General features: G+C 36.2%; 2 protein-coding genes across 5 annotated transcripts; both read right to left on the reverse strand.

Moving 5' to 3' along the window:
* Nucleotides 1-440: 440 nt before the first annotated feature.
* On the reverse strand, nt 441-23,526 carry LOC125870594 (cell division protein FtsZ homolog 2-1, chloroplastic-like). 4 transcript variants are annotated; one of them, XM_049551054.1, is made up of 6 exons: nt 23,404-23,526; nt 20,896-21,632; nt 17,844-18,143; nt 12,654-12,744; nt 2,292-2,416; nt 441-590 (listed from the first exon to the last, which is right to left on the reverse strand). In XM_049551054.1, the coding sequence occupies exons 2-6, from the start codon at nt 21,520-21,522 to the stop codon at nt 450-452; spliced, it is 1,284 nt and encodes a 427-aa protein (XP_049407011.1). In that variant the 5' UTR covers nt 21,523-21,632; nt 23,404-23,526; the 3' UTR covers nt 441-449. The 4 variants fall into 4 exon arrangements, with proteins under 4 accessions (XP_049407011.1, XP_049407012.1, XP_049407010.1 ...); XM_049551055.1 differs by having other exon boundaries at nt 23,290-23,478; XM_049551053.1 differs by lacking the exon at nt 23,404-23,526 and adding an exon at nt 23,176-23,228.
* LOC125870601 (uncharacterized) lies at nt 6,408-7,315 on the reverse strand. The gene has a single exon (XM_049551069.1). The coding sequence runs from the start codon at nt 7,313-7,315 to the stop codon at nt 6,764-6,766; it is 552 nt and encodes a 183-aa protein (XP_049407026.1). The 3' UTR covers nt 6,408-6,763.
* Nucleotides 23,527-26,887: the final 3,361 nt, after the last annotated feature.

The following is a 26,887-nucleotide window of genomic DNA, read 5'->3' on the forward strand; positions in this document are numbered from 1 at the left end:
GGGTGGAGGAAAAAGACTCTTGGCAAACATCAAATCTAATGCAATTGTAAAAACGACAAAGCCTTAATCCTAACTAGATACAAAAACAAAAAGAAGATACCCAGTGTAATCCCACTAGTGGGGTTTGGGGAGGGTGGTGTATACGCAGCCTTACCCTACCTTGTGTTTTTATAAATAGCTGGTGATAGTTCAGGTAGGAAACGCAATGCAAACACTTGATAGTTCAGGTATGAAACTCGCAAAAACGTGATACTTCCAGTGTATTTTTGACCATTAACTCTAATATTATATAATGCAGTCAACTATTTATTCTTTCTAGTCTCTGATTAAATTAAAGATCAGTTTCCTAATTTATGACATAACTGCACAATCTTTCAACTGTCTAATAAGAAGCTTTGGAATTAGTCAATACTTTTTTAGCTTCGGTGCATGTCAAGACCTGCAAAGAATCATGTCAACGAAGGAATATCGTAACCTAGTGAGATATACGAACATACCTGTCCACTTATCGATGGGTCTATCACCGCCCCAAAAATGAGGTTAGCACTTGGATCCACAAGGTCATATATAACCTCTGCTGCAGCATTTACCTAAAAAAGTGCAAAGAGGACATGCAAGGATATGAGAGCTGACTTCGCGAATCAGATAAGTCAGAAATTAGCATCATCCCGGGAATGCTTACAAACATAAAATACCAAATGCATACAATGAAAGCTTTTTATTATACTAAGAAAAAACAATTAACTTTCTGCAAACTTGGAGGTCAGGAAGGCTTTGAAACTGATAATAGAGAAAATATGGCACAATCACCACTACAATGACGTTATAATGATAAATTGGTATCTGGTCCAAATTTAAGAAAACAATGATCATCACTGCTGAGCTATGCGACATGGCCAAGGACACCTATGTTGGATACACGAGAGGATCAGACATAAAGACACTTCGAAAATCAGAACATAAATTCACTCGTATAGATATTTTAAATTTGTACATAATTCTGGTCAAGGCTTAAATATGACCCCAAAATCATACACTATTAACAACATATTTCAACTGAAGATACAAAGACTGCTTTGCATACAATTGTCTCTATCTAACATAAGATAAAGAGTTTCAAGATATATTATTACCTAGAAGGCATGAAAATAATTTTCTTCCTTGCATTAATAAGTTTTGTTCAAATGCAGACATGAAAACAATTTTCTTCGTTACAGTTAAAAGTTTTGTTCAAATGCTGGATTCTCATAGGAAGTCTACAAACTTAACATTATAACTTGTTTTTTTTTTTTTGATAAAAGTTAAAACATTATAACTTGTTTTTATAGCATACAATATGCAATTTTTCACTTCTGGAAATTATATTTTGGTTTAAAAGCTTCATTAAATTGGATAACAACTTATAATCTTCACATCCCTTTCAGAGTCTAACTTAGGGGCCGAAGGGTCCAAAAATTATCTAGAGAAGTTTGGAACTCCAACTTGGCAGGTGTGGTCATGTCCAACTGCTTTAATGAGTGAATTTGTGTCTGACATGATTTTGATGCCTAAAACAAGCATACATTTGGTGTGCATGCATCAGTTTTATCAAAAGTGAAAAGTGTAAAAAAGCTCTAAGGTCCTTTAATGCTTTAAGCACAAGTGAAGTGTGGCCTTTATTGAAGAAAGGAGCAATGGAGAAAAATACAAATATGTATGTGTAGTCCACGATTAATAATCACAAGCATGAATAATAAATATATGAACAAAGAAATTTATTAAAAAAATAACGCAAAATATCAATTGTTTAGTGTCGCATCTTCAGGATTACACTCACTCTCACTGGCAAGGAAAAGCATGCCTTGATGATGACACTGAAACGTGCATAGAGCGAGGCGAAGCGCTCAACATGTTTTGCGCCTCGCTTCAAGGCTTAAGCGCACTTAAAAATGACAACATTGGCATGCATAAATGCTGAGAAACAGCAGATAAGCAAGCAGGATAGACCAGAAGCATAGGTAATTTGATCTTTTTACAACCCTCATGTGCCTTTAGATAAAGTTTCTCTCTTATTGTCATCGTAAGAAACAACCACACAAGGAAATTCACACATTCATATATGCCATCTTCAATAGAAAAATCTCTACACTGAAAAAATTAAAAGGCATCTACTGCCGAAATCTTTTCTACATTATGTAATATATGTCTGCCTTTTTCAGTCAACAAGAGGTGCTCAGGTGCATCCTAAGGATGATTAGTAAGTGTATGGGAAGAGAGAGAGAGAGAGAGCAAGATAAAAAATAGTTGGGTACCTCAAATAATGTTAGATCACTACCACCAGTTATATTCCACACAATTCCAGTAGCCCTCTCTATACCAATGTCCAGCAGAGGAGATTGAATGGCGTTCAATGCTGCATCTCTTGCTCTGGTCTTTCCTGTAATATCAACAAACAATATCAATTTTCATCTTGACTAGTTAGTAGCAGCATCAACATATCAATCCATTCTCGCAAAAAAAAAAAAAAAACTTGTTAGCAATAGCCTCACTACTAAATCCAACTATTAGGGAGATGCACAAAACCATACATGGACAATATACATATATGAAATCTTGATATGCATATTTTGCATGCGAACCTGCTGGAGTTACAGATGAGATTTATGTGCTTTACATTGGACATGACATGGCAGTTTCAGCTTACCAAGGGCATGACCTTAGATGGGAGGGGGTGGAGGTCATGGATTAGGGTAGTAGGTAGTAGTGCATTGTCTTGCTATCCGTTCATATTAGTAGTCGTAGTATTGCTCCTGTAGTTTCTTGTCCATCGATTGATGTTAATATCTGTTGATTCCTTAATACCTCGACTAACGTATGGTTTTGTTATTATTTGTTGTTTTTTGTACTTTTGTTACTTCTATTTTGGGACTGTTTTCCTTGAGTTAAGGGTCTATTGAAGACAACCTCTCTACCTTTGAAGGTAGGGGTAAGGTCTGCGAACACTTTACCCTCCCCAGACCTCACTTTGTGGGACTACACTGGATATGTTGTTGTACATTGGACATGAAATATTTTCAAATAGCCAAAACAACGTAGAAAAATGCATAGAGTTTCTACCTTCCACAAAAAGAAAAGCCAGAAGTAAGAAGGGGTCCAGCAAGAAATGGACCATCAATCACTATTGTCAGCAAGTGACTGAATTGAAAGAAATCTTAAATCTGCAGCCAAATAGCATCCAATAATAGGAGGAAACTCACAGAAACCTGTCAGATGTGTTCAGTCCGAAGAATTTATTTTCCAATTTCCCTAATGGAAACATCAGCAGATAAAGATGTTACTTTTTAGATTACATTCAATTTTTTTAAAGGAAACATGACAAAACACTATGGGTTCACTATTTGAAATTTCTACAAGCAGCTATTTATGTCAATGAGATATCTGCTTAGACTGAAGGGGATCATGTCATGGGTACAAGCTATGGACACAGCCTCTTGCAGAAATGCAAGGTAAGGTCGCATACAATAAACCCACCTAGTAGTCCGGCCCTTCATCGGACCAGTGCATGGCAGGAGCTTAGTGCACCGGGCTGTCATTTTTCTTCAGATGTATGCTTAGATTTCTCTTCATAGCATATTGGGATGGAAGGCTATAACTCCCTCAGAACCTCGAGCCATGAATATGGAACCCTTTTCTCCCTCCATGAAGGCCAAAAGTCTCCCCCCACCCCACCCCATGGTTCTCTGCCTTTATGGATGGTGTTTCAGTTGGCAAATGTTTCTTTTAGCAGAAGCTCGTTGAGCCAAAAGATCTGAATTGTCTGCACACAGGCACCACGATCCTTGTTGATTTCACTCTCCCTTCATTTGGTTAGCTCAACCATAACTAGGATAAAAGTGAGCTTAAGGAAGATTCTTGGTATAAACTAGTGGTGGCAAATGGGCAGGTTGGGTCAAATTTGGGCGGGTTGGAAACGGGTTGAGCAAATATGGGTCAATACCCAACCCGCCCATATTTCATGCGGGTAAAATATGGATTGGGTCATTAATGGGCGGGTTGAAAATGGGTTTACCCAAATTACATAGTATGTGGTTTTGGAACAAATAATATTCTTCAGTTATGTTTAATAATTTGTAACCAGTGTATCGGTGAAACTGGATATCCACTTTTGTTATATCACAATAGTATGTTTTTTAATCTACTTAGGAATAATTCAAGAACTCAAGACAATATGATCAGTCACATACCCATTTTTTCGATATAAAAGAGCTTGTATAAAACGTGTTTTCTCCACAGACATTTGAAATAAATAAGAATTGTATTGAGTAAACTGTTTGTCTTGTTGATAAAATAAGTACGCCATCTTATATAACTGACTTTGTGTTCTTTTAAAATCTAGTAATACCGTAACTTGATGATTTCTGGTATTTTATGTGTGTGTGTGTGTTAGCGTAAGTGAGTGAATGTTATTTGTTGTTTCTACATATCTAGTTAACTATTCTATACATTTAATATACGACAACACAGCAAGTTTGGGATAATTTTTTTCTATAAAAATAAGAGCATATAATGTTAGTAGTGGCAGGAAATCATATCTATTGAAATCTTTACCGTAAGTCTAAAAAGCAAAAACTATTTAAATAGTAGATGATTGCTTATTTTCCACATTTTAAAGTTGTTGCTGAAGCAAAAACAATTTGAAGAAATTGTGAGTGATGCACGAAAGCTGACCGAAGGCAACCCATACTTGACCTGTAACCGACCCATGATTTCCCAAATTTTTTACAGTTTAAAAATGGGTTCATCACTCATCCAACCCGCTTAAATATGGGTGGGTTATCAAAGAGTGGGTAAATTTTGCCGGCACTAGTTTAAACATATAGTTGTGGCAAAACTCCTTTGCATCTCCTTCACTATTTTCACACTTCTGATCACTTTTTCTAAAGTAACACTTGTGGCATTTATATATTTTCTTTGATATAAGACCTACCTTCCCAAATTCTCCAACAAAAGATTTTTCTAGGTCAATGAATGAGGAGATCATTCATCCTCCCCTAAAAATTTCCATTGATCTTCTTAATAAAAATAACATAGCATCTATAGTAGATCTACCATGCATAACTTTATATTGGTTCTATATTATCTATGTGATCTCCCTAACGTTTATACTCTATATTACCTTTGTTACCAGTACCTATGTTGGTGGGACGTAGAAGGTACCCTGAAGAAATAATCGAGGTGCACACAAGTTGACCCGGACATCACGGTAATAAAAAAATAGCATGCATGATTCAGAAGTTAAATATCACAATAGTTAGCACAACTTCTTCTTTTTTGAGAGTACAGTTTGCACGACATTTAACAACAATAAATCCAATTTCTACAAAAAAGGAAGTAGAAGACGAAATTACCCACCAAGTTAGAAACTAAAATAGAAGAGTTCTTCATTACTAAAAGACAATAGCATAGCCACTGTAAACCAACACATGAGGTCTGGGGAGGATAGTGTGTACGCAGACCTTACCCCTACCTTGGGAGGTAGAGAGGTTGTTTCCAATAGACCCTCAGCTCAAGAAAAAGCATAACAAAGTAGTCCGATTAAATAAGTACTAGAAGTGAAGAAGCCACGGCAAAATACTAAAGATAGTATGACAAAGTGTTCTCGAAAAAAAAAAGGAATAGCATTATAACAAAATAATATTATGATTGAAGTACAAGAAATAACAGATAGCAATAGAAAATGAAGAACAAGAAACTATAAGAGCAATGCTACAACTATTAGTATGGAAGGGTAAGTGAGACAACACTCAACTGCCTATTAGCTTTCTACCCTAATTTATGTACTTTATAGCCTCCTAAGACTTATCTAAAGTCATGTCCTCGGTAATTTAACGCTAAGACATGTCTTGTCTAATCACTTCTCACGAATACTTCTTCGGCCTATCTCTACCTCTCTTGAAACCATCCATAGCCAACCTCTCACACCTCCGCATTGGGAATCCATATATCTCCTCTTTACATCCTAAACCATCTCAGTCTCAATTTCCGCAGTTTGTCCTCCATCGATCCTACTCCCACCTTGACCTAGATATCTCCATTTCTAATCATATCTCTCCTAGTAAGCCCACACATCCATCTCAGTGTCCTCATTTCCGCAACTTTCATCTTCTAAACGTGAGAGTTCTTGACTGACCAATACTCCACTCCATACAACATAGTTGGTCTAACACCACTCTATAGAACTTGCATTTATGTTTTGAAGACACCTTCTTATCACACAAGACTCCAAATGTGATCCCCCATTTCATCCACCCTACACGAATATGATGTGTGACATCATCGTCAGTCTCTACACTACCTTGGATAGTAAACCCAAGATGTGTCAAAGAGAACTCTAACAACAGAAAAGATATAATTTGAGCATACCATATTGAAATCAAAGATTATATACAACTCGACATTGAAAGAGAGGCATTAACAGTAAGCGAGATATAGTTGAATGAATAATTCCAATTCCTCTATTCGCCAAAAAGCATCCCCTGAAATAGCCGAGCATTCAAAAATAGAGCGAAGTTGCAAGATGCCAGCAGCCACACAACAAAAAAAGAAAAAAGAAAAATTTTATACAGCATTGTTTTAGAATTGAAACTACTTAAGCTAAGCATCAAGGGTATCACAATCATCTGCATCTATTGAGAGGAGCATCCTTTTGCTTCATTTATCTTTTTTCCCCTGTGTCGTTACCTAGAGTATTAGAAACAAGAGTGGACGAGAAATTGGAACCAAACTAATGATCTTGGTTGTCCAACAAATTCTTTAACTTATCCAAAACTTGGGCAGCTTCGGCCTTAGCTGACAGAGCTTCCTGGACCCTAATGTCGGCGTTAATCCTGGCCATAACAGCAACATTGTGGATAGACTCAGAAGCAATGGTAGCAGCGGTAACCAACTGTTTAGCCAAATGGAGATTGATTTCAATGGCGTTATTAGCAGGATTGGGAGTGACATGGAAGAAAGTAAAATTAGGGTTAGAACAAGGAGGGCACAAGTAACTAGGGGAGGAGGAAGCAGCATCAGAGACACAAGAGAGGGGTGAGATAGAGATGCATTTTGAGCATCGGAGATGGAGGTAAGGGGGAGGAGGACTGGGGAGGAAGACATCAAAGCAGATGGGACAGAAGGAACCGGGGTAGGAGTCCAGTACGCAGGCGGTGCAAAGATGGAGGTTGCGAGCTCTGAAGGGGAGAAAGTGGAGGATGAAAGGGTGAGTGGCGGTGCAAACAGCGCATCGGCGTCCAGAACCACCTTCAGATGGCTGCTCCTCCACCTGCTGCAGCATCAGAAAAAATAATTTGCTCTATCCCTATGGCCTATCGTAATCTCACATTTATTTATTGGGACCGATATGGGAAACTAGTTGAGATTTTAAGAATCCAATCCCCTCCTTTGATCTCTTATGTTCTGTATGCATTCATGACTGATTGAAATAGATACATATTTCCTCTTTTACATGGAAATTCTAAAATATCACACGAAATTGTTCCGGTTATCTGCAGCAGCCAGTTCTCTTTGTTATTAAATGAAATTCCTTGAATTGCAAAATATTTTGTCTACTGAACATGACCTTCATTTCGCCTCAACTTCCACATTTCAGTAAGTCTCTATATAGACGAAAAAAGAACTCCATAGTGTCCCTACCAGTTTGCGCGCATCTCAACTAATTCCATGGGGTACCTACTAATTCCCACCAGCACAAATACTGGGAACTCTATCCACCAAGGCTTGTACAGATGGGAAGAAATAACCTAATGCTTTTGGCTCCACTGAGAATTAACCTGAGACCTCTAGGCCACACCCTTGGGTGAGGCTGCATACGCGCACCTCAAAAATTTCTCAGGAAATTAGCGTTGAGCTTATTTGTTATTTCAGTTTAGATTGTTACAACAAACGAAGGAAAATAAAGCTCAAAGCCAGATTACACCATGGAATAGGGACGATGGGAAACTGGAAGTTGCGAGACATATGGTAGACATGCCTGGAAAAAATAAGAAAGAATTGGGGGAGAAAAGTACAACGATAATGGTACAATCATTGGCAGAGGAGAATACAAATGGAGGAGCAGAGGATGTTATTCCACTGGGTATCCAATTCCCGGAGGAAGACTACAACACACTGAGCACCTCAGAATGGATACAACAAAATATAATCAAACTGAGCTCAGAATTTGGGGTTAATTTCAAAGGATGTGAGGAGAGAGCGAAGGAATTATTGATGAAAATTGACAGTAATAAGCGAGAAAGTAAGGGGAAACAGAGTGAACAGTCAACATGCAAGAAGAAAGGGGGGTATTTGTCCATCATGGATCAATGAATTTAAACATTGTATCCTGGAATGTGAGGGGACTGAATTGTGGGAAGAAAAGGTGTATGCTCAGGAATATGTTAAGAATCTGGACAGCAGATGTTGTGTGTTTTCAAGAGACAAAACTGGAGAGGGAGATTGCAAACATAGTTAAAGAAATTTGGGGTAGTAGATGGGCAGATTATGTGCAACTAGAAGCTAGTGGGACTAGGGGAGGCATACTAATTATGTGGGATAAAAGAATATGGGAAGGGGAAGTAACTAGTGTGGGAGCATACTCAGTTGTTGTTTCTCTGGCAAAAACCAGGATTTAAAATGGCACCTAACGGGAGTCTACGCCCCAAATGACAGAGTTGAAAGGGAAGAAACTTGGTGGGAAGTGGGAGCAGCTAGAGGTCTATTTGCATGTCCTTGGGTCTTATGCGGGGATTTCAATACAGTGAGATATCCTTCTGAGAAGTTCAACTGCAGTAGAATCAGCAGATCAATGACAGATCTTTCAGAGTTCATTGAAGACATGGAAATAATGGACTTAGACTTAGCAGAGGGAGAGTTCACACGGAGGAAAGGTGAAAGACATTCCACAGCAGCAAGACTAGACAGGTTCATGATCTCTGAAGATTGGGATACAAAATTCAGGAATATCAAGCAGTCTATTCTGCAGAGAATTGTCTCTGATCATTCCCCATTGATGCTACAATGTGAAGAATGGGGGTCAACCAAATCATATTTCAAGTTCGAAAATTGGTGGCTGACTACAGAAGATTTCAATGACAAGAGTAAAGGGATGGTGGGGGTCTTTTCATTTCCAGGGAAAACCAGATTTTATACTGGTAGCAAAGCTGAGGGCATTGAAAGAAAAGTTGAAAGAGTGGAGCAAGACCAGTCAGAGGAATCTGAAACAACAAAAGCAACTTGTACTCAATCAATTAGCAGAAATTGAAAGGATACAGGATCAGAGAATTTTGGAGGAAGGGGAGATAGTTTCCAGATTAGCTCTTACCACTGAGTTGGAAGAAATAGTCAAAAATGAAGAAACAGCTGGAGACAGAGATCTAGGGCAGTTTGGCTTAGACAGGACGACAGGAATACCAATTTCTTCCACACAAGGTAGCAAATTCACACAGAAGAGTCAACACTACTGATAAAATCAAAGCCAGGGAAGAGTTACTAACTGAACCTGCTGAAATTCAAAGAGAGATCACTGAGTACTGTGAGAATCTATACTCTGAAACTGAGGATTGGAGGCCAGAATTGGAAATGAGGGAGTGTCCTATGATTGATGAAGATGACAACAACCAACTGATGGCCCCTTTTGAAGCTCAGGAAATTCTAGAATGCATCAAAGCATGTGCGGGGGACAAAGCCCCTGGCCCGGATGGCTTTTCAATGGATTTTTTTTAGACAGTGTTGGGATATCATCAAAACAGAATTGGTTGCAGCAGTTCAAAACTTCTATGTGGAAGAAGTGTTTGAGAAGAGTATAAATGTTACTTTTGTGACTTTGATACCTAAGAAGATAGGGGCAGAAGAACTTAATGACTTTAGACCAATAAGTTTAGTGGGGGGAGTTTACAAGATAATTGCAAAACTTTTGGCTGAAAGACTAAAGAAGGTGATGCATAAGCTCGTGAACAAGCAACAAATGGCCTTTATCAAGAGAAGGCAGATCATGGATGCAGTGTTGATAGCCAATGAATGTGTTGATTCCAGGAAAAAGGATAAACAACCAGGGATCCTATGCAAGCTGGATATCCAGAAGGCATATGATCACCTGAATTGGAACTTTTTGATGAAGATGATGTAGAGGATGGGTTTTGGTCAAAGATGGTTAAAGTGGATCAGACATTGCATAAGCTCAAGCTTAGTGAAATTCTCTATTCTAATCAACAGAAACCCATATGGGTTTTTCCCATCAAACAGGGGTTTGAGACAAGGGGACCCCCTATCTCCTTTTCTTTTTATCTTGGCTATGGAGGGGTTGAGCAACCTATTCCAGACTGCAAGAGCAAATGGTTGGATCAGAGGTTTCAAAATGGGGGAGAATACAAGAAACTCTAGAGATCACTCATCTACAGTATGCAGATGACACTTTTGTATTTTGGGGAGCTGTAAAGGAGCACATGCTAATTTTGGGAGTCATTTTAAATATTTTTGAGGCTGCGTCAGGTTTGCACATAGACTGGAACAAGAGAATCATTTATCCAGTAAACACAGTACCAAATATTGAGGACTTAGCTTACAAGCTTGGAGGAAAAGTAGGTGAACTACCAACAACCTACTTGGGAATGCCTTTGGGGGCTAAGAGCAAATCAAGTGGAATATGGAGTGGTGTAATTGAAAAGTGTGAAAGGAAGCTCGTGACCTGGAAGTGTCAATATCTATCCTCAGGTAGCAGACTAACTCTAGTTAATAGTGTCCTAGATGCCTTGCCATCATACATGATGTCAATATTCCCTATACCAGCTAAAGTAACCAAGAGGTTAGATGCAATTAGGAGGAACTTTCTATGGAAAGGCAGTGAAGATAAGAAGAAGTATCATTTGGTCAAATGGGAGGAGTTACTAGTTAGCAAGAGAGGGGGTGGACTAAACATCAGAGATCTGAGTACGCAGAATAAGAGCTTGATGATGAAATGGTTGTGGAAATTTGCCTCACCAGAAGTATCTCTATAGAAGGAAGTAATAACAGCAAAATATGTATGATTGTAGTGTATGGAGATCAATCAGGAACTTATGGCTACTGGTCAAAGATAGAACAAAATGTAAGGTTGGTAATGGAGAAAAAATGGCCTTCTGGAATGACATCTGGTGCAGACAAGAGACACTCAAACAAGCATTCCCTGAGCTACTTAGTCTAAGTCAAGCACAGGAAGCATCGGTGGAAGACTTATGGACAGGACAAGGGTGGAATTTACATCTGAGAAGAAACTTAAATGACTGGGAAATAACATCCATAGCAAGATTTCATGACACAATGGCTAGGGCTACCAATCTAACAGAAGAGCAAGATAGACTGATATGGAAAGAGGAGAGAAAGGGAGAGTTCACTGTAGGATCTGCATATCGAGAATTGAGACCTATTGAAGAGCAGCAAGCAGGATGGCCTTGGAGGATGATCTAGAGAACAAAAATCCCATACAAGGTGAATTATTTCACATGGCTTTTGGCAAAGGAGGAAGTCTTGACACACGAAAACTTGAACAAGAAGAAACACAACCTTTGCTCTAGATGTTATTTATGCGAAGAACAGGTGGAGACAGTCAACCATCTCTTTTTACATTGCAAATGGACAGATCAATTATGGCAGATGTTCATTCACAAGAGGAAGATCAAGTGGACAAAACCAGGGAGAATCACAGAAGTTCTAAAATGCTGGAATATTGATGGAAATGCAGGAAAAAAGGAGGAGAGATGGAGGATTGTCCAAGCATGCATTTGGTGGACAATTTGGAATGAAAGGAATCAAAGATGTTTTGAAGGAAAGAACAACAATATTCAGAAGATAAAGATTAACTGCCTAGGTCTTTATTATTTTTGGTGTAAGCAAGTAGTAATAGGAAATTCTGAAGATGTTTCTAATGTTATTGACTGGCAGTAACTAGAAGATCTTAGGGCTGTTGTAAGTATAAATTTTTGGAGGGGACTACACTTTGATGTAGTATACCTGTGGATATATAGAAGTAAATGTTACCTTTCTCAAAAAAAAATAAACCTTGAAATATGTCAAGGACTGCACTTTTGCACAAGAAAAATGGAACTGGTGCAAAATATGTAGTGATAGGCACAGGCACGACTAATATTTTACACTAGACTTTAACAGAATACAATATTTTAGTCAACTGGTGGATAACTTTTATAAGTAAAAGCACATAAATTTAGACAACATGGATAAATTCTAACAGCTGCATATGTCCATTTTTTGTGATAACCATAGCGTCCACACCATGTTGCGCACATCTCAACTAATTCCCACCAGCACAAATATTGGGGAACTCTATCCACCGCAGATGGGAAGAAATAACCTAATGCTTTTGGCTGCACTGAGAATTGAACCTGAGACCTCTAGGCCACACCCTTGGGTGAGGCTGCATACGCCCTTTTTATCAGTAACAATACATAGTTTTTTTTTATTTAATGTCTTGTGAGGTTCACATAAATAATGATTTAGCCATGTAGATTGTATGTGTGTCTCATTAAGCCACGTCATCACATAACCTAGAGACTTTAAAATCACATGACATTATGAGTTAAAAGGGAACCAACAAAGAGAAATGGCTTAGTGCCAACAACCATCAAATGGCTTTTTGAACTTACCCGTAGCAGTTCCTATTCCCATTAAAGAAGACCCAGCATTTGCCATAATAGCACGCACATCAGCAAAATCCACATTTACTAGCCCGGGAATCTGTAATTCATGCCAGATATATCATGGATAAATAAATACAAGCCTTGATAATCACCCACTTAGCAAAAGAATGCACTTTGGAAAGAAAATCCAATTTATGCAGAAGGAAAGAATATGCCAAATATAGAAAATTGACATGTATTTGCTACATTAAGGTCCATAACTTCAGATGCATTTAAGTGAAGATGAACGCATGAAGAGTACATGGAGTTATCCTCCTAAGGGGAGTGATACTTATGAGCCTCATTTGCCTTGGAAGTAGTAAGAGGATCATATGGTAAGATTCAGAAGCTTGTGGTGATAAATGAGCCATCATTTTACTTCTTTTATTTTTTGATAAAATGTGTTAAAATCCTGGAAATATTCTATAGTATATATGTATATGTAAATATAGTAGGTAGCTTGATTTAATCCTAGATTTATTCCTATTTTAATTAGGTATTAATTACCTTTCCTTTTTAGGACAAGGTATTAATTACCTTTCCTTTTTAGGACACATAAACTCAGATATTTAAACCCCAATAGCTTGTGGGAATAATCAAGATGAATTCTCTCTCAAACTCATATTCTCTATTAGAGTTTTCTTTAGTGAGGAAACATGAATAAAATAAGGGAACAAAATTGTTGAGCATTTTTCCAGCAAAACCACCATTGCTCCACAATTTCGACATTCTCCAGGGGTACTTTGCATATATCAGTACCACCATTACAATCGGAATCCTCGTTTGTGATGTTTTCCGACCACTTTTCCGGCAGATCCCTTTTTTAGTAGATTCGTTGCAACATTCCGACCCTACCCATTTAATTTCTTTACTAATTTCAATCACTTTCCAGCGGCCAGATCCAATTTTCCAGCGAGACAACAAGCAGTTTTTCCAATCTATTCTTCAGGTGCTTTTCTGGAATTCGCGTTTTTTTTTGGACACTAATAGATATGTTTTCATGTCTCTTGGATTCGACATGTTTGGCACTAAATTAATGGGCTCCAGCAACCCTCAAACTGAATCCACTGGTAATCCAACCAATCGACTGGTCTCTTTGTCTGAGATAGAATACAATGACTTTCTTCAGTACCAGGCGAGTAAGCAGACATCTTCATCTGTTGCCCAAAATGGTAATCATGTTACTCCTGCTACTTGTATCTCACAATCCACCACACATGGTTGTTGGGTCATGGACTCAGGCGCTACTTCCCACGTTACTGGTAACAAATTTGTATTGTCTGATATTACTTACTCTTGGTCCCTTCCCACAATTAGGTTAGCTAATGGTTCTCAAACCAAGGCAACCGGAATCGGTCAAGCCAATCCCTTACCTTCCTTGATTCTGAATAATGTTCGTCTTGTCCCTGGTTGTCCCTTTAGCCTCATGTCAATAAGTCGTTTGGCTAAGACTTTAAATTGTTTCGTCTCATTCTTTAGTGACTTCTTTGTTATACAAGACCTCTGTACGGGAAGGATGATTGGAGAAGGGCATGAGTCAAATGGACTTTATTATCTCAATTCTCATAGATCCACTACAGTTTGTTCAATATCTGACTCTCCAGATTTAATCCACAGACGATTAGGACACCCTAGTTTATCCAAACTTCAAAAGATGGTACCTAACTTGTCCAAATTGTCTAAGTTAGATTGTGAGTCCTGTCAATTGGGGAAGCACACCCAAGCTACTTTTTCACGTAGTCCTAATAATTGTGAGGAGTCTCTTTTTCATTTAGTTCATTATGATATTTGGGGTCCTAGTAGAATTAGTTCTACATTGGATTTTAAGTATTTTGTTACTTTCGTTGATGACTACTCAAGGTACACTTGGATGTTCTTAATGAAAGATCTTTCTGAATTATTTTCCATATTTCAAACTTTTTGTGATGAAGTAAAAACTCAGTTTGGTGTTTCTATTCGCACTTTTCGTAGTGATAATGCGCGTGAATATTTATCAACTCAATTTAAACAATTTTTGTCTTCTCATGGAACTCTTCATCAAACATCTTGTCCTTATACTACACAACAAAATAGGGTTGCAGAGAGAAAAAATAGGCATATTGTTAAGACTGCACGCACTCTTCTCATACAAGCAAATGTTCCATTGCATTTTTGGGGGGATGCAGTGCTCACCTCTTGTTATCTGATTAACCGTATGCCTTCCTTTGCTATTCAAAATCAGGTTCCGCACTCTGTTTTATTTCCCCAGTCACCCTTATTTTCTATTCCACCACGTGTCTTTGGGAGCACATGCTTTGTCCATATACTCACTCCAGAAAAAGACAAATTAGCTCCTTGTGCTCTTAAATGTGTCTTTCTTGGTTTTTCAAAAGTACAGAGGGGATATCGATGTTTCTCACCTCACCTCCAGCAATACCTTAAGTCCGTTGATGTTACTTTTTTTGAAGGTCAGCCCTACTTTACATCCTCACCTATTGAACAATTAGGCATTTATGAGGTTCTACCAATTCCATCTTTTGGAGATCCCACCATAGTCTACCCTTCCACCTCATCTTCTATAACTCCATCTTCCTCCTTTGCACCTCCACCACTATTGACCTATCATCGTCGTCTGCGCCCAAATGATTCAAACCCTTCACCAAAATCCTTGCCTACTGAGGACTTGTCTACAAAGAGTTCTTCCATTGACACTCGAAAAGGTAATCGCTCTACTCGTAACCCTAATCCTATTTATATTTGTTTGAGCTATCATCGTTTGTCAACGACCCATACTGCCTTTGTATCATCACCATCCTTTGTGTCTATTCCTAAGACTATAGGTGAAGCTTTTTCTCATCCAGACCAGCAACAAGTTATGATTGAGGAGATGCCTGTCTTACAATCTAGTGGTACTTGGGAGCTTATTCCTCTACCTCCAAATAAATCTACAATTGGTTGTCGTTGGGTATATACAATGAAGGTTGGCCCCAATGGACAGACTGATCACCTAAAAGCTCAACTAATGGTCAAGGGTTATACACAGATTTTTGGTCTTGACAATGGTGATACCTTCTCTCATGTGGCCAAGATTACTTCAGTCCATCTCTTTTTATCCATGGCTAATGTTCGTCATTGGCCTCTCTACCAGTTGTATATCAAAAATGTCTTTCTTCATGGAGATCTCGAAGATGAGGTATATATGAAACAACCATCTGGTTTTGTTACTCCGAGGGAGGTTAGTAACATGGTGTGGAGACTACAACGAGCACTCTATGGCTTGAAACAGTCTCCTCGGGCATGGTTTGGGAAGTTTAGCATGGTTATTCAAGAGTTTGGCATGGTACGAAGTGAAGCTGATCATTTTGTGTTCTATTGTCACTCCACTCCAGGTTTGTGCATGTATTTGGTAGTGTACATTGATGACACATTTATCACATGTAATGATGATGAGGGAATTACCGAATTCAGACATCACCTCTTCCAGCACTTTCAGACTAAGGATCTTAGTCGATTGAGGTACTTCTTGGGCATTGATGTTGCTCAATCCAAATCAAGAATTGTCATTTCACAGAGGAAATATGCACTTGATATTCTTGAAGAGACAGGGATGACAGATTGTAGGCCTATAATTCTCCAATGGTTTCAAATGTTAAGCTCTTACAAGGTCGGGGGGGCCTCTTAGCAATCTTGGGAGATATATTTACACATATGCTATAGAGATTGATTTTCATTTTGCCAGAGAAAACGTACTCTCAGGAGACATCATCACAAGGTTTGTGAGGTCAAGTCATCAGCTTGCAAGCATATTCATCAAGTCCCTAGCCGGTCCCAAACGAGTTATATATGTAACAAGCTTGGTACATCTAATTTGTAATTTTGTATGCATCAACTTGAGGGGGAGTGTTAAGAGTCCTAGAACTATTCTATAGCATATGTTCAAATATAGTAGGTAGCTTGATTTAGTCCTATTTTAATTAGGTATTAATTTGTATCGATTTCCTTTCCTTTATAAGACATGTAAACTTAGCTATTTAAACCTCAATAGCTTGTGGGAATAATCAATCTGGTTCTCTCTCAATCTCTTGTTTTCTCACAAAATGTACTATCATTTTACATTATTGATAACATACCAAATGAGTGCTAACAAATCAGTGGGTGTGGGTCGTATGCGGGAATTGCTCTTTCCACTTACTAATACCAAGGTCAAAAACACTAAAAAGAGACTAGGGCAATCATCATTTGCGAGCCAGGCTTCATTAAATGGCACCCCCTTAACGTTGTATTCACATCATTTTCTCCTAATGTGATTCAAGAAAAAAATCTCGACAACTCCAGCTCAATAAAACCTTATAAGAAGATTTTACACCTCTAATTAGTTACATTTATTGCTACTTTTTAACTTGATTAGCTTGATTAAAGTTGTTAAACTAATCACTTCCCTTTTTAGGCATCAGCTTCATCACTTTCAGTGTTATTTTCAAGATTTCCTTTTAAGCAATATCACAATTATATGCCCAATAACACTAAATTCACATAGTGCATACATTACAACTTAATATTGTGCTCCCTAATACACTTTAGACCTATAACTAAATTATTCCATAGGAAATGCATATGCTTTTTTATATATTCCATCCGAAATACATAAGGTATCATTTAACACCTAATCTATTTCAATACAAATCCTTAGATTGGCAATGTGTGGTGGCATAACCAATTCTTAGTTCTTATTTTTCCTATCTTGCTTAAACACATGTAAGATCAGTTATAACTTTCAACTGCATTGTTTATATTTACTACGATGATTTTTACCTTATCATGAGCCGAGGGTCTATCGGAAACACCCTCTCTATCTTCACAAGGTAGGGGTAAGGTTGCGGAAACACCACCCTCCCCAGATCCCAGTTGTAGTATTACGCTGGGTATGTTGCTATTTTTGTTGTTATACATCTTTGTTTTACACTAAGGCGCGAGGAATTCTAGAGATTTATACTTCACCTGTGTATAGCTTAAGATTTCCCTTCAAAGCATAGAACAAACATAACACATCCTGGTGATGCATATAAAAGTAAGATCCTAGACGTAAAGCATTATCAGGCAAATGCTTACTTAAGATCATAGGCACTATGCAAGCAGAAAACAGAAAATGAAAGATAAGACTGTGACCAACAAACTTACCGTAATTATATCAGAAATACCACGAACTCCTTGCCGAAGAATATCATCAGCCAGGTTAAAAGCTTCAGTTACTGGGGTTGATGGAGAAACAGCTGTCAATAATTTGTCATTTGGAATGACAATCAGAGTATCAACATTTTCTCTCAAAGCAGCAATTCCTTCTTGGGCTTGAACTGCTCTTCTTCGTCCCTCAAAAGAAAAGGGGGTTGTAACGATACCAACAGTTAAGATACCCATTGATTTGGCAGTTCCTGCAATTATAGGAGCCGCACCAGTCCCTGTTCCTCCACCCATTCCAGCCTGTACATAGCATGTTGGAGCCCACATATGAGGAAGGAACAAAAAGTGAGAGAATAAAGCCTCCGGAAACTCCAAAGATATGTGAGGAATTTTAATTTACATACAATAACACGTAAGCATCCCACATTTAGCTTTACAGCACTTTCAAGCAAATATATCCTTAGTAGTGAATGCAGTGATATCAAAAGCAAAAAGTACAAAAAAGATCTAAGGGTCCATTGGGGCATTAAGCACAAATAAGGTGTGGGCTTTAATGAAAAAAGGCACAAAGGGAGAAACATACAAATATACAAATATACATACATGCATATAATATATATATATATATATATATAGACAAACATATGAACAAAGAAATTGAAAAAAAAAAATGATCACGTGAAATATCAACCGCTTAGTGTCGCTTCTTCAGAAGAGGCTCATTGGCAAGAAAAAGTATGCCTTGGAACCTTGATGACAACACTGAAGGGCACATTACACGAGGCGAAGCGCTCAACACATTTTGAGCCTCGCTTCAGTTTTTGAACAAGCACGCCTTTGACAAAACTGATTGAATGACATTTATACCATATCAAGGGGGAAGGACTCCTTCTCAAGGATGATAAGCATGGCACGAAAACCAAAAGAACGGGAGATTAGATTCCTCTCTTACACCAAGAAATGGCCTGATACCATCTCGAATGAAGGGTAGGTATACACTTTTTACTTTTTTATGGCGTACTATATGATGCCCTTCTTGGATGCTTATAGCACCATGTTGATGATTAATAAGGCTAATGCAATCTGACAAAGTCTTGGAACCAAAAGTCCAAGGGAGAAATTTGAATTACATTCTTGGGTACATCCTTTTTTTATGAGTATGCTTAAAAATGTATCTTCACATTAAGAAACTTAATTGTGACTTCCGGAAATAATTTGAAGTTCAAAATATCTTGGTATTGGATTGATACTAAGATCTAGCCATGCTACAAGCACCGTTTTAGTTACCATCTGTTTACACTTGTAGGCTTGTACCAATATAGCCTCTCATTCACTTAAGCATGCTTTGTTTTGAAAGTTTATCAACTCTTTGCAAGGATGATACAATACGCCAGATCCTTCCTCATGAAATACCGTTTATTTTTGTCCTATCAGATAAATCAAAAACAATTTTCTGATTGCAATTTTAAAAGCTAAGCATAACAAAATTTATTCTCTCCAGCTCCCGATTCACCTAATGATCCTTTTTGCTTGGTATCAACCCTTTCCTCTTAAACTAAGAATACTAATTACACACGTATTTGGAAACTTATGTTACTAGAAATATCTTCTCATTGCCTCACAAAATAATACTATATATAATTCTCCCTCCTTTCCGAAATGAAGGTACGGCTTGAAGTACGAAAGGCAAAACATATAATTTTCGGTGTTAATTTAAATATTGATTCTTATAAAAAAATTGTGAACAATTAGATCTTTAGAAACTAAAAAAAAAAGTATGTAAGTCACAAGTTAGAGATATTTAGAAAATTATTGAAAGAATTATAATCATAGAAACATATAAAATGCCTATTAATAGATACTTCAAATTTATTTTGGTAGTGTTAATGGCTATTACGATACTCGTGTTTTATATCAAAAACTAAATGATTCCTTCCTCTACTAATTCTCCTTAACCCTTTAGCTTATGCAATACGAAGGCAATAGGCAGTCAGACACGCTTCAGGTTGAATATTAGCATTTTCAAGTTGGTAGATCAGAGAAGCTGTAAGGGATGGAGCAGACTAATGTGACACCTATCTTTCTAATGAGCACCAAAGACACTAAACTTTGTTTATAAAAAGCATATTTAAGGTGTACTTTCCTCCAACAGTCATCCTTTACTGTATCAAGTGTCTTTATGGGCCAGGGAAAGAGCTCAGAAATTTTGCAAACGGGGTGGGAGGAAGAGTGTTGCCAGGTTTAAGTGAGTATACTTTAACTGCATTTCATTACATAACGTTACATTTAACATAGGAATTCTGCATGTTATTTAACCAATTCAATCTGGTACTATAACTAGAAAAAACCTTTCAGCTGCTCTGCACAATGGACAGAAAGAAGCTAAGTTGTTCAGATTCGAGTGTGGGTGTTCAATACGGGTGTGGATCTAGATGTTGGATCCTCCATGGTCTAAATTTTAAGATTCAGGAGCATGGGTCCAAGTATGGATACAGATGTGGGGATTCAACTAAAAATAATATAAATATCTAAAAATAGGGTTATATGTCTAAATTATGAGATATTATGTGGTCAATATACAAGGTCTTCAGATGAGAAAATATTGACCAAGAGGAGAATCCCAAAAGGATAAATAAGGAAAAAGACTGACATAGAAATTTCGCTATACAAGGTATTCCATTTTCTTCATTTCACCTTAGCTTTTGGTTTGATTATAGAAATCATTGCATCTGTCCCAAATTTATCCGATTTTGGTCAAAATACCCAAAATCAATTGACCATATCCGCTACAGATCCCACACCCACGTCGTGTCAACACGGGTGCGGAACCGAAACTGAAGGGGTCCGAGCAACTAAGGAAAGTATTGTCTCACGAAAAGAAGATACTTAGTTTTACTATAAAAGAAAGAATTAGAAGTTTCTATACAATAGTTTATGAAATCTAAGTTTCAGACAAATGAGAGGGGAAACGAAACAAAGGAAAGAATAAAGTGTATTTCATATAACCCAAAACTTCTTTTTCCAATAAAGTTATTACATAGGTTGAACTTACAGTCACAAAAACCATGTCTGAGCCGTAAACTGCTTCCTCAATGGCCTGCTTACTCTCATTGGCAGCATTCATCCCTATATCTGGATTACCGCCTGCGCCAAGTCCCCTTGTGAGTTCTTGACCTATTGGCAGTCTATGCTCAGGATTTACAGGTGACATCCTCATTGCTTGGATATCAGTGTTCACAATCCAAAACTCTACACCCTTCATAGAGCTCTCAATCATGCGATTAACTGCATTTGATCCACCACCTCCTACACCAACCACCTTGATTTTGGCCTCATTAAAATTGTTCGATCTTGATGAATCCATCAAACTCTCACTGACATTTCCACTTGAGCTTTCTTGTCTAGAGGTAGTCATTGTATTGTTACCTTCGCCTCTGAGCATAGAAATTTCGGGATGTAGATTGAGAAAGGGATCTTTGTTTTGATACTGATTGACACTGTGGGAATTGGCTGAACATTTGAATTGAGGCAAACTTGAGGTACCCTTTTGGTTAACGCCCAGATATCCAATCTTCTCATCTTGAATTTTCAAAGGGCAAACTCTACCACCAAGAATAGTCAATACCCCTCGTGACCGTCGCGTATCAGGAGGCATAAATACAGCTGATGTACAAGCCATAACAGAATTTTCCCACACTCAAACTCAAACTATTCTGATTAATCCAGAAAAAATATAATCGACCTCCTAGATAATATCTGAAGTTCCAGTCCAGTTTTTTCTTTCAGCACCTGCCAATCAATAAAACAGGAAAAAGCAGCGCACACTGTTTAAAGGAAGCTTGTAACTGGTAGCTATAAAAGGGGTTCTAGTCCTCAATAATCAAAATTTACTAACACATATGAGTTACCAACCCCAAAACTGTGCCACAATTTCAGATTTAGTGAGTATAATACAGCACAAAGTTTAGCACAGCCCTAATAGCAGCAGAGCAGAAATTAGAAGAAAAACGCAATAGCAGGAAGAAAAAAGACAATCTTTATCGAGTAGCATTACACAAACCCAAAAAGAAATTAACTCCATAAGAATAAAGAACCTTATAATTGTATAGGTTGAGAAAATGCAATAGCAAGAAGAAAAAGGCAATATTTATCAAGTAGCATTACACAAACCAAAAAGAAAACAACCGCATAAGAATAAAGAACCTCACAATTGTATAGCTTGAGAAAATGCAATAGCAGGAAGAAAACTTAGATGGTTTGGCTTGGGATTCCCATAATGGAGATCTCAAGTTCAAAACCCCTTGCCTTCTGGGTCAAGCTCATTGCACAGGGTTGCCTAGTGCGGTTTAACTCTCTTGTGTGGTTTGCGAGCTATTGCACATGAACGGGGTTTACCCTGTGCACACCCAAAGGGTAGCAATTGTGGGATCCCTTGGCATAAAAAGAAAGACCATCTTATCAAGTAGCACTACACAACCCCAAAAATAAACAAACACCATAAGAATAAAGAACCTCACAAGTGTATAGATTGAAAAAACCAGTAGCAGGAAGAAAAAGGCAATATTTATCAAGTAGCATTACACAAACCCACAAAGGAAACAACCTCATAAGAATAAAGAACCTCACAATTGTATAAATTGAGAAAATAACTTTACCTTTATCAAAAAAAAAAAAAATTGTATAAAATTGAGAAAATTCAACAGCAGGAAGAAGAAAAAATGCAATGTTTATTGAGTAACATTTACAAACCCACAAAAAAAACAACCCCATAAGAATAAAGAACCTCACAATTGTATAGATTGAGAAACTTCAATTACAGGAAAAATAAATGCAATCTTTATCAAGTAGCATTACACAAACCCAAAAAGAAAAAAACCACGTAAGAATAAAGAACCTCACAATTGTATAGATTAAGAAAATTCAATAGCAGGAAGAAGGAAAAAAAGCAATCTTTATTAAGTAACATTACACAAACCCACAAAGAAACAATCCCATAAGAACAAAGAACCTCACACATTGTATAGATTGAGAAAATTCAATAGCAGGAAGAAAAAAAAAGCAATATTTATAAAGTAGCATTACATAAACTCACTAAGAACACAACCCCATAAGAATAAAGAACCTCATAATTGTATAGATTGAGAAAATTCAATAGCATGAAGAAAAAAAATGCAATCTTTATCAAATAGCATTACACAAACCCAAAAACAAAACAACCCCATAAGAACAAAGAACCTCACAATAGTACAAATTGAGAAAATGCAATAGAAGAACACAAAAAAATACAGTCTTTATTAAGTAGCATTACACAAACCCCATAAGAATAAAGCACCTCACAATTGTATAGATTGTATCAAGATTCTCAAAACAATGGCAAACCTAACACTTCACCTAAAAACTGTGGGGAAAAAACAAGAAATGGAAAGAGGAGAAAACAAAATGGCACCTGAAATTGAAGAGACAGAAACCCAGAAGAGAATTGTAGGATTCTTGATCAAAGAATTGCAGAAATTCTTTGAAATTTTGAAGAAAGTTAGAGAAAGAGAAGAGTTTTGGCTACTATTGGTGTTGTTGTATTCAGCTCACAAAGTAGAGTAGGACTAGGAGAAGTGTTGGCAATTCCCATTTTTGCATTTTTTGTTAGTTTGTTGGGGGAATAGCAGGAGAAGGGCAAAATCTTGTTTGTGTTTGACCCTTTAGCCCATTTTGATAAAAATATCTTTGCACTTTCTACCAAAACTATTACTCTCATTCACATGAATTTGCTTCAGAATCTTAGCTTTTTCCTCTTTATCAAATTTGTTCCTATCTAATGGAATGTTATTGGATTAAATGACAAAAATATTATTGAGTTGTTTTATTTCCTTTACCTTATGGAAATAAAAAACAAATATAAGATTTCATTTTTAAACTTTTTAAAACAAATATATTTGAGAAAAACTACGTTATACATATATCTTACATAAGTTCAGCTCCCGCGTAATCATGATTAAGTTTCTAATTACTATTAAATTGGTTGTGTTAATGTGGAATTTGAGTATGTATATAAGTTTTTATCTAATTTAAATAATAACCTCGAAAATCAAGATTAAATTTTTATTGTATGTAGCTAAAGGTACCAAATTTTGTGTTGATAAAAAATACGTATACTCTATAATTAATAAAGATATCTGTAAGTTGCTCTGACACTATTAATCATCTAATATATATGTGGTGCATAGATAACTTGAAATTAAACTATAAAGTGTGAATGTGTGGGATTTCAATATTATGTATCTCATATGCATTTTTTTAAAAGGAATTTGGAATTTGATATGGTATGATATTTAATATTTATTTAAAAAATGAACTATCAAATATTATGCTGAAGTGTATATTCATGTATAGAATTCACATGTATCATTATAAAAATACTAACAAATGCATATATAAATTAATATTGGTATAAAATTATTATTATATAAGTAATAAGTATATGTAAGTTAAAGTCAAACAGATTAAGATCATTAATAACGTAAAATATCGAAATCAAGCTTTAAAATATCAATACCAATTTAATTTAATAGAATAACGACTGAATATTTTTGAAAATCAAAATTATCGAATAGAAATTTTTGATATTGTACGATGACCCCTAAATTTCTAAATGGCAAAATACCGTCAATGGCATTAATCAAATGGCATATTCCAGTTTTACTTAGTATTACTTACCTGTTACTTATTTCCTTCTCTTTTACCATCTTTCCATAATCAAAACCAAAATCTCACAAAGATTCAAATTCGAGGTTAATAATTCATTATTTTTCTAAATATATTCGAAATAATTCCAAATAAGATGTATTAAAATGTTAAAAATTACTAATACCAATTAATGCTATTAAATAAAACTATACACATGCTAAAAATATCTACATTTTCTCCCCTATAAATCAACTGATTATTGACTATCCCTTTACAAAATCATGGCTTCTCCAAGCAACTTTTTACTTTTCGCCATCACTTTCTTTTCATATTTATCTGTTATCGTTCTCTCTTCGCAAACTATATCAATTTTGTATTCCCATAGCTTAGTTACTAAAGCACGTGGTAGCGATTTTAAAGATTGGTATACCAAGTTATGTTTGAGAATTTTAAAGTCATATCCCAAAATCACGTCTTCAACTGATCGAGTGAGTCTTGCGCTGAACATTATCGATGTAGGAATCGAGAACGCGACGAATACACAAACATACATGAAAGAAATACTCAATGACCCAAAAAATTAGCACTAAATGAGTGTGTTGATTGTTTCCAAGGTGGAATTAATTCTTTTAAAAGTGCATATGGTGAGATTTAAAATGATAAAGAGTATTTGACAGCAGATTATGATCTTGCTGTGGTTTATGGACAAGTATATAGATGTGATTATTTTTTGAATGATTATAAGGTTAAAGAACTAATAGTTTCTATGGGAATGGAATATGTGGCATATTTTAGTCATCCAGCATTACATGTTATGCAGGATCTTGAATATACTTCTCCTCCACCATAAATTTTTAAAAATTATTTTGATGTATGGTATGATATTCAATATTTATTTAATAAAAAAAGCTACATGTTTTTTTCTCTTAAGGGTTAAGATATTTTATTTCTCATAATGTCTATGAAATTATCCTTATGAAATATAATGATGGCAAAGTTTTTTTGTTTTTTTATTATTGTTCTAAATACATGTAAACTAAATCTTAAGCTGAGATCACAAAGAGCATAATAATAGATGCTTACTGAAAAATGTTATTTTAATTAATAATAGAATTTGTTAAAAATAATTAAAGGCAAAGAAAATTAAGATCAATCATTTGATTTATGAACAGTCTATCTAGTAGTAGTAGATTGATGCAGTACCAATTTTGAGTTGTGTCAAGGGCCATGGTCCTAAATTCTCTTGAATTGAGGTAAAAAGGACTAAGTCTATTTGGTTTCGATCTAGCGGATGGATGTTCGGTATTTAGTTCGGGATTATTAAATTTCATGTTCAGTATTTGATAGTTAAAAGTAGATATCAAATATCAAAATTTTTAATTTCGATTTGGTATGGTATTTGGTAATATCGTATTGAAGTTGTAGTCAATTATATTACAAAGTTAATACTATTTTCTCCGATCATTCAAATTTTTTTATGTAGAGGCACGATATAATAAAAGATCATAAGTAAGAAGACATAAAAAAAAAAACAAATTGATACAACTAAAAGACATGTATTTGAGTTGTTTATGTTTATTCTTTAACTTTCTCTTTGGACTTGTATTAATAAGTAATGAACATGTTGATATATGACCTTCATTAAGTAAATAATTCCGTATTTGGGAAATACCAAATACCGAATGGTACTAATGTCTCATACCAAATCCAAACCCGAATACCNATCTAGTAGTAGTAGATTGATGCAGTACCAATTTTGAGTTGTGTCAAGGGCCACGGTCCTATATTCTCTTGAATTGAGGTAAAAAGGACTAAGTCAATTTGGTTTCGATCTAGCGGATGGACATTCGGTATTTAGTTCGGGTTTATTAAATTTCATGTTCAATATTTGACAGTTAAAAGTAGATATCAAATATCAAAATTTTTAATTTCGATTTGGTATGGTATTCGGTAATATCGTATTGAAGTTGTAGTCAATTATATTACAAAGCTAATACTATTTTCTCCGATCATTCAATTTTTTTTATGTAGAGGCACGATATAATAAAAGATCATAAGTAAGAAGACATAAAAAAAAAAAAAAAATTGATACAACTAAAAGACATGTATTTGAGTTGTTTATGTTTATTCTTTAACTTTCTCTTTGGACTTGTATTAATGAGTAATGAACATGTTGATATATGACCTTCATTAAGAAAATAATTCGGTATTCGGGGAATACCAAATACCGAATAGTACTAATGTCTCATATCAAATCCAAACCCGAATACCATACTTCTAAAATTATACCATACAAAATACTCAATTACCAAATACCAAATAACAAAAAAAATCGATTCGATTTGATTCGATTCAATAATTCG

This window comes from Solanum stenotomum, chromosome 7, assembly GCF_019186545.1.
Source record: "Solanum stenotomum isolate F172 chromosome 7, ASM1918654v1, whole genome shotgun sequence".
Taxonomy (NCBI): Eukaryota; Viridiplantae; Streptophyta; class Magnoliopsida; order Solanales; family Solanaceae; genus Solanum; species Solanum stenotomum.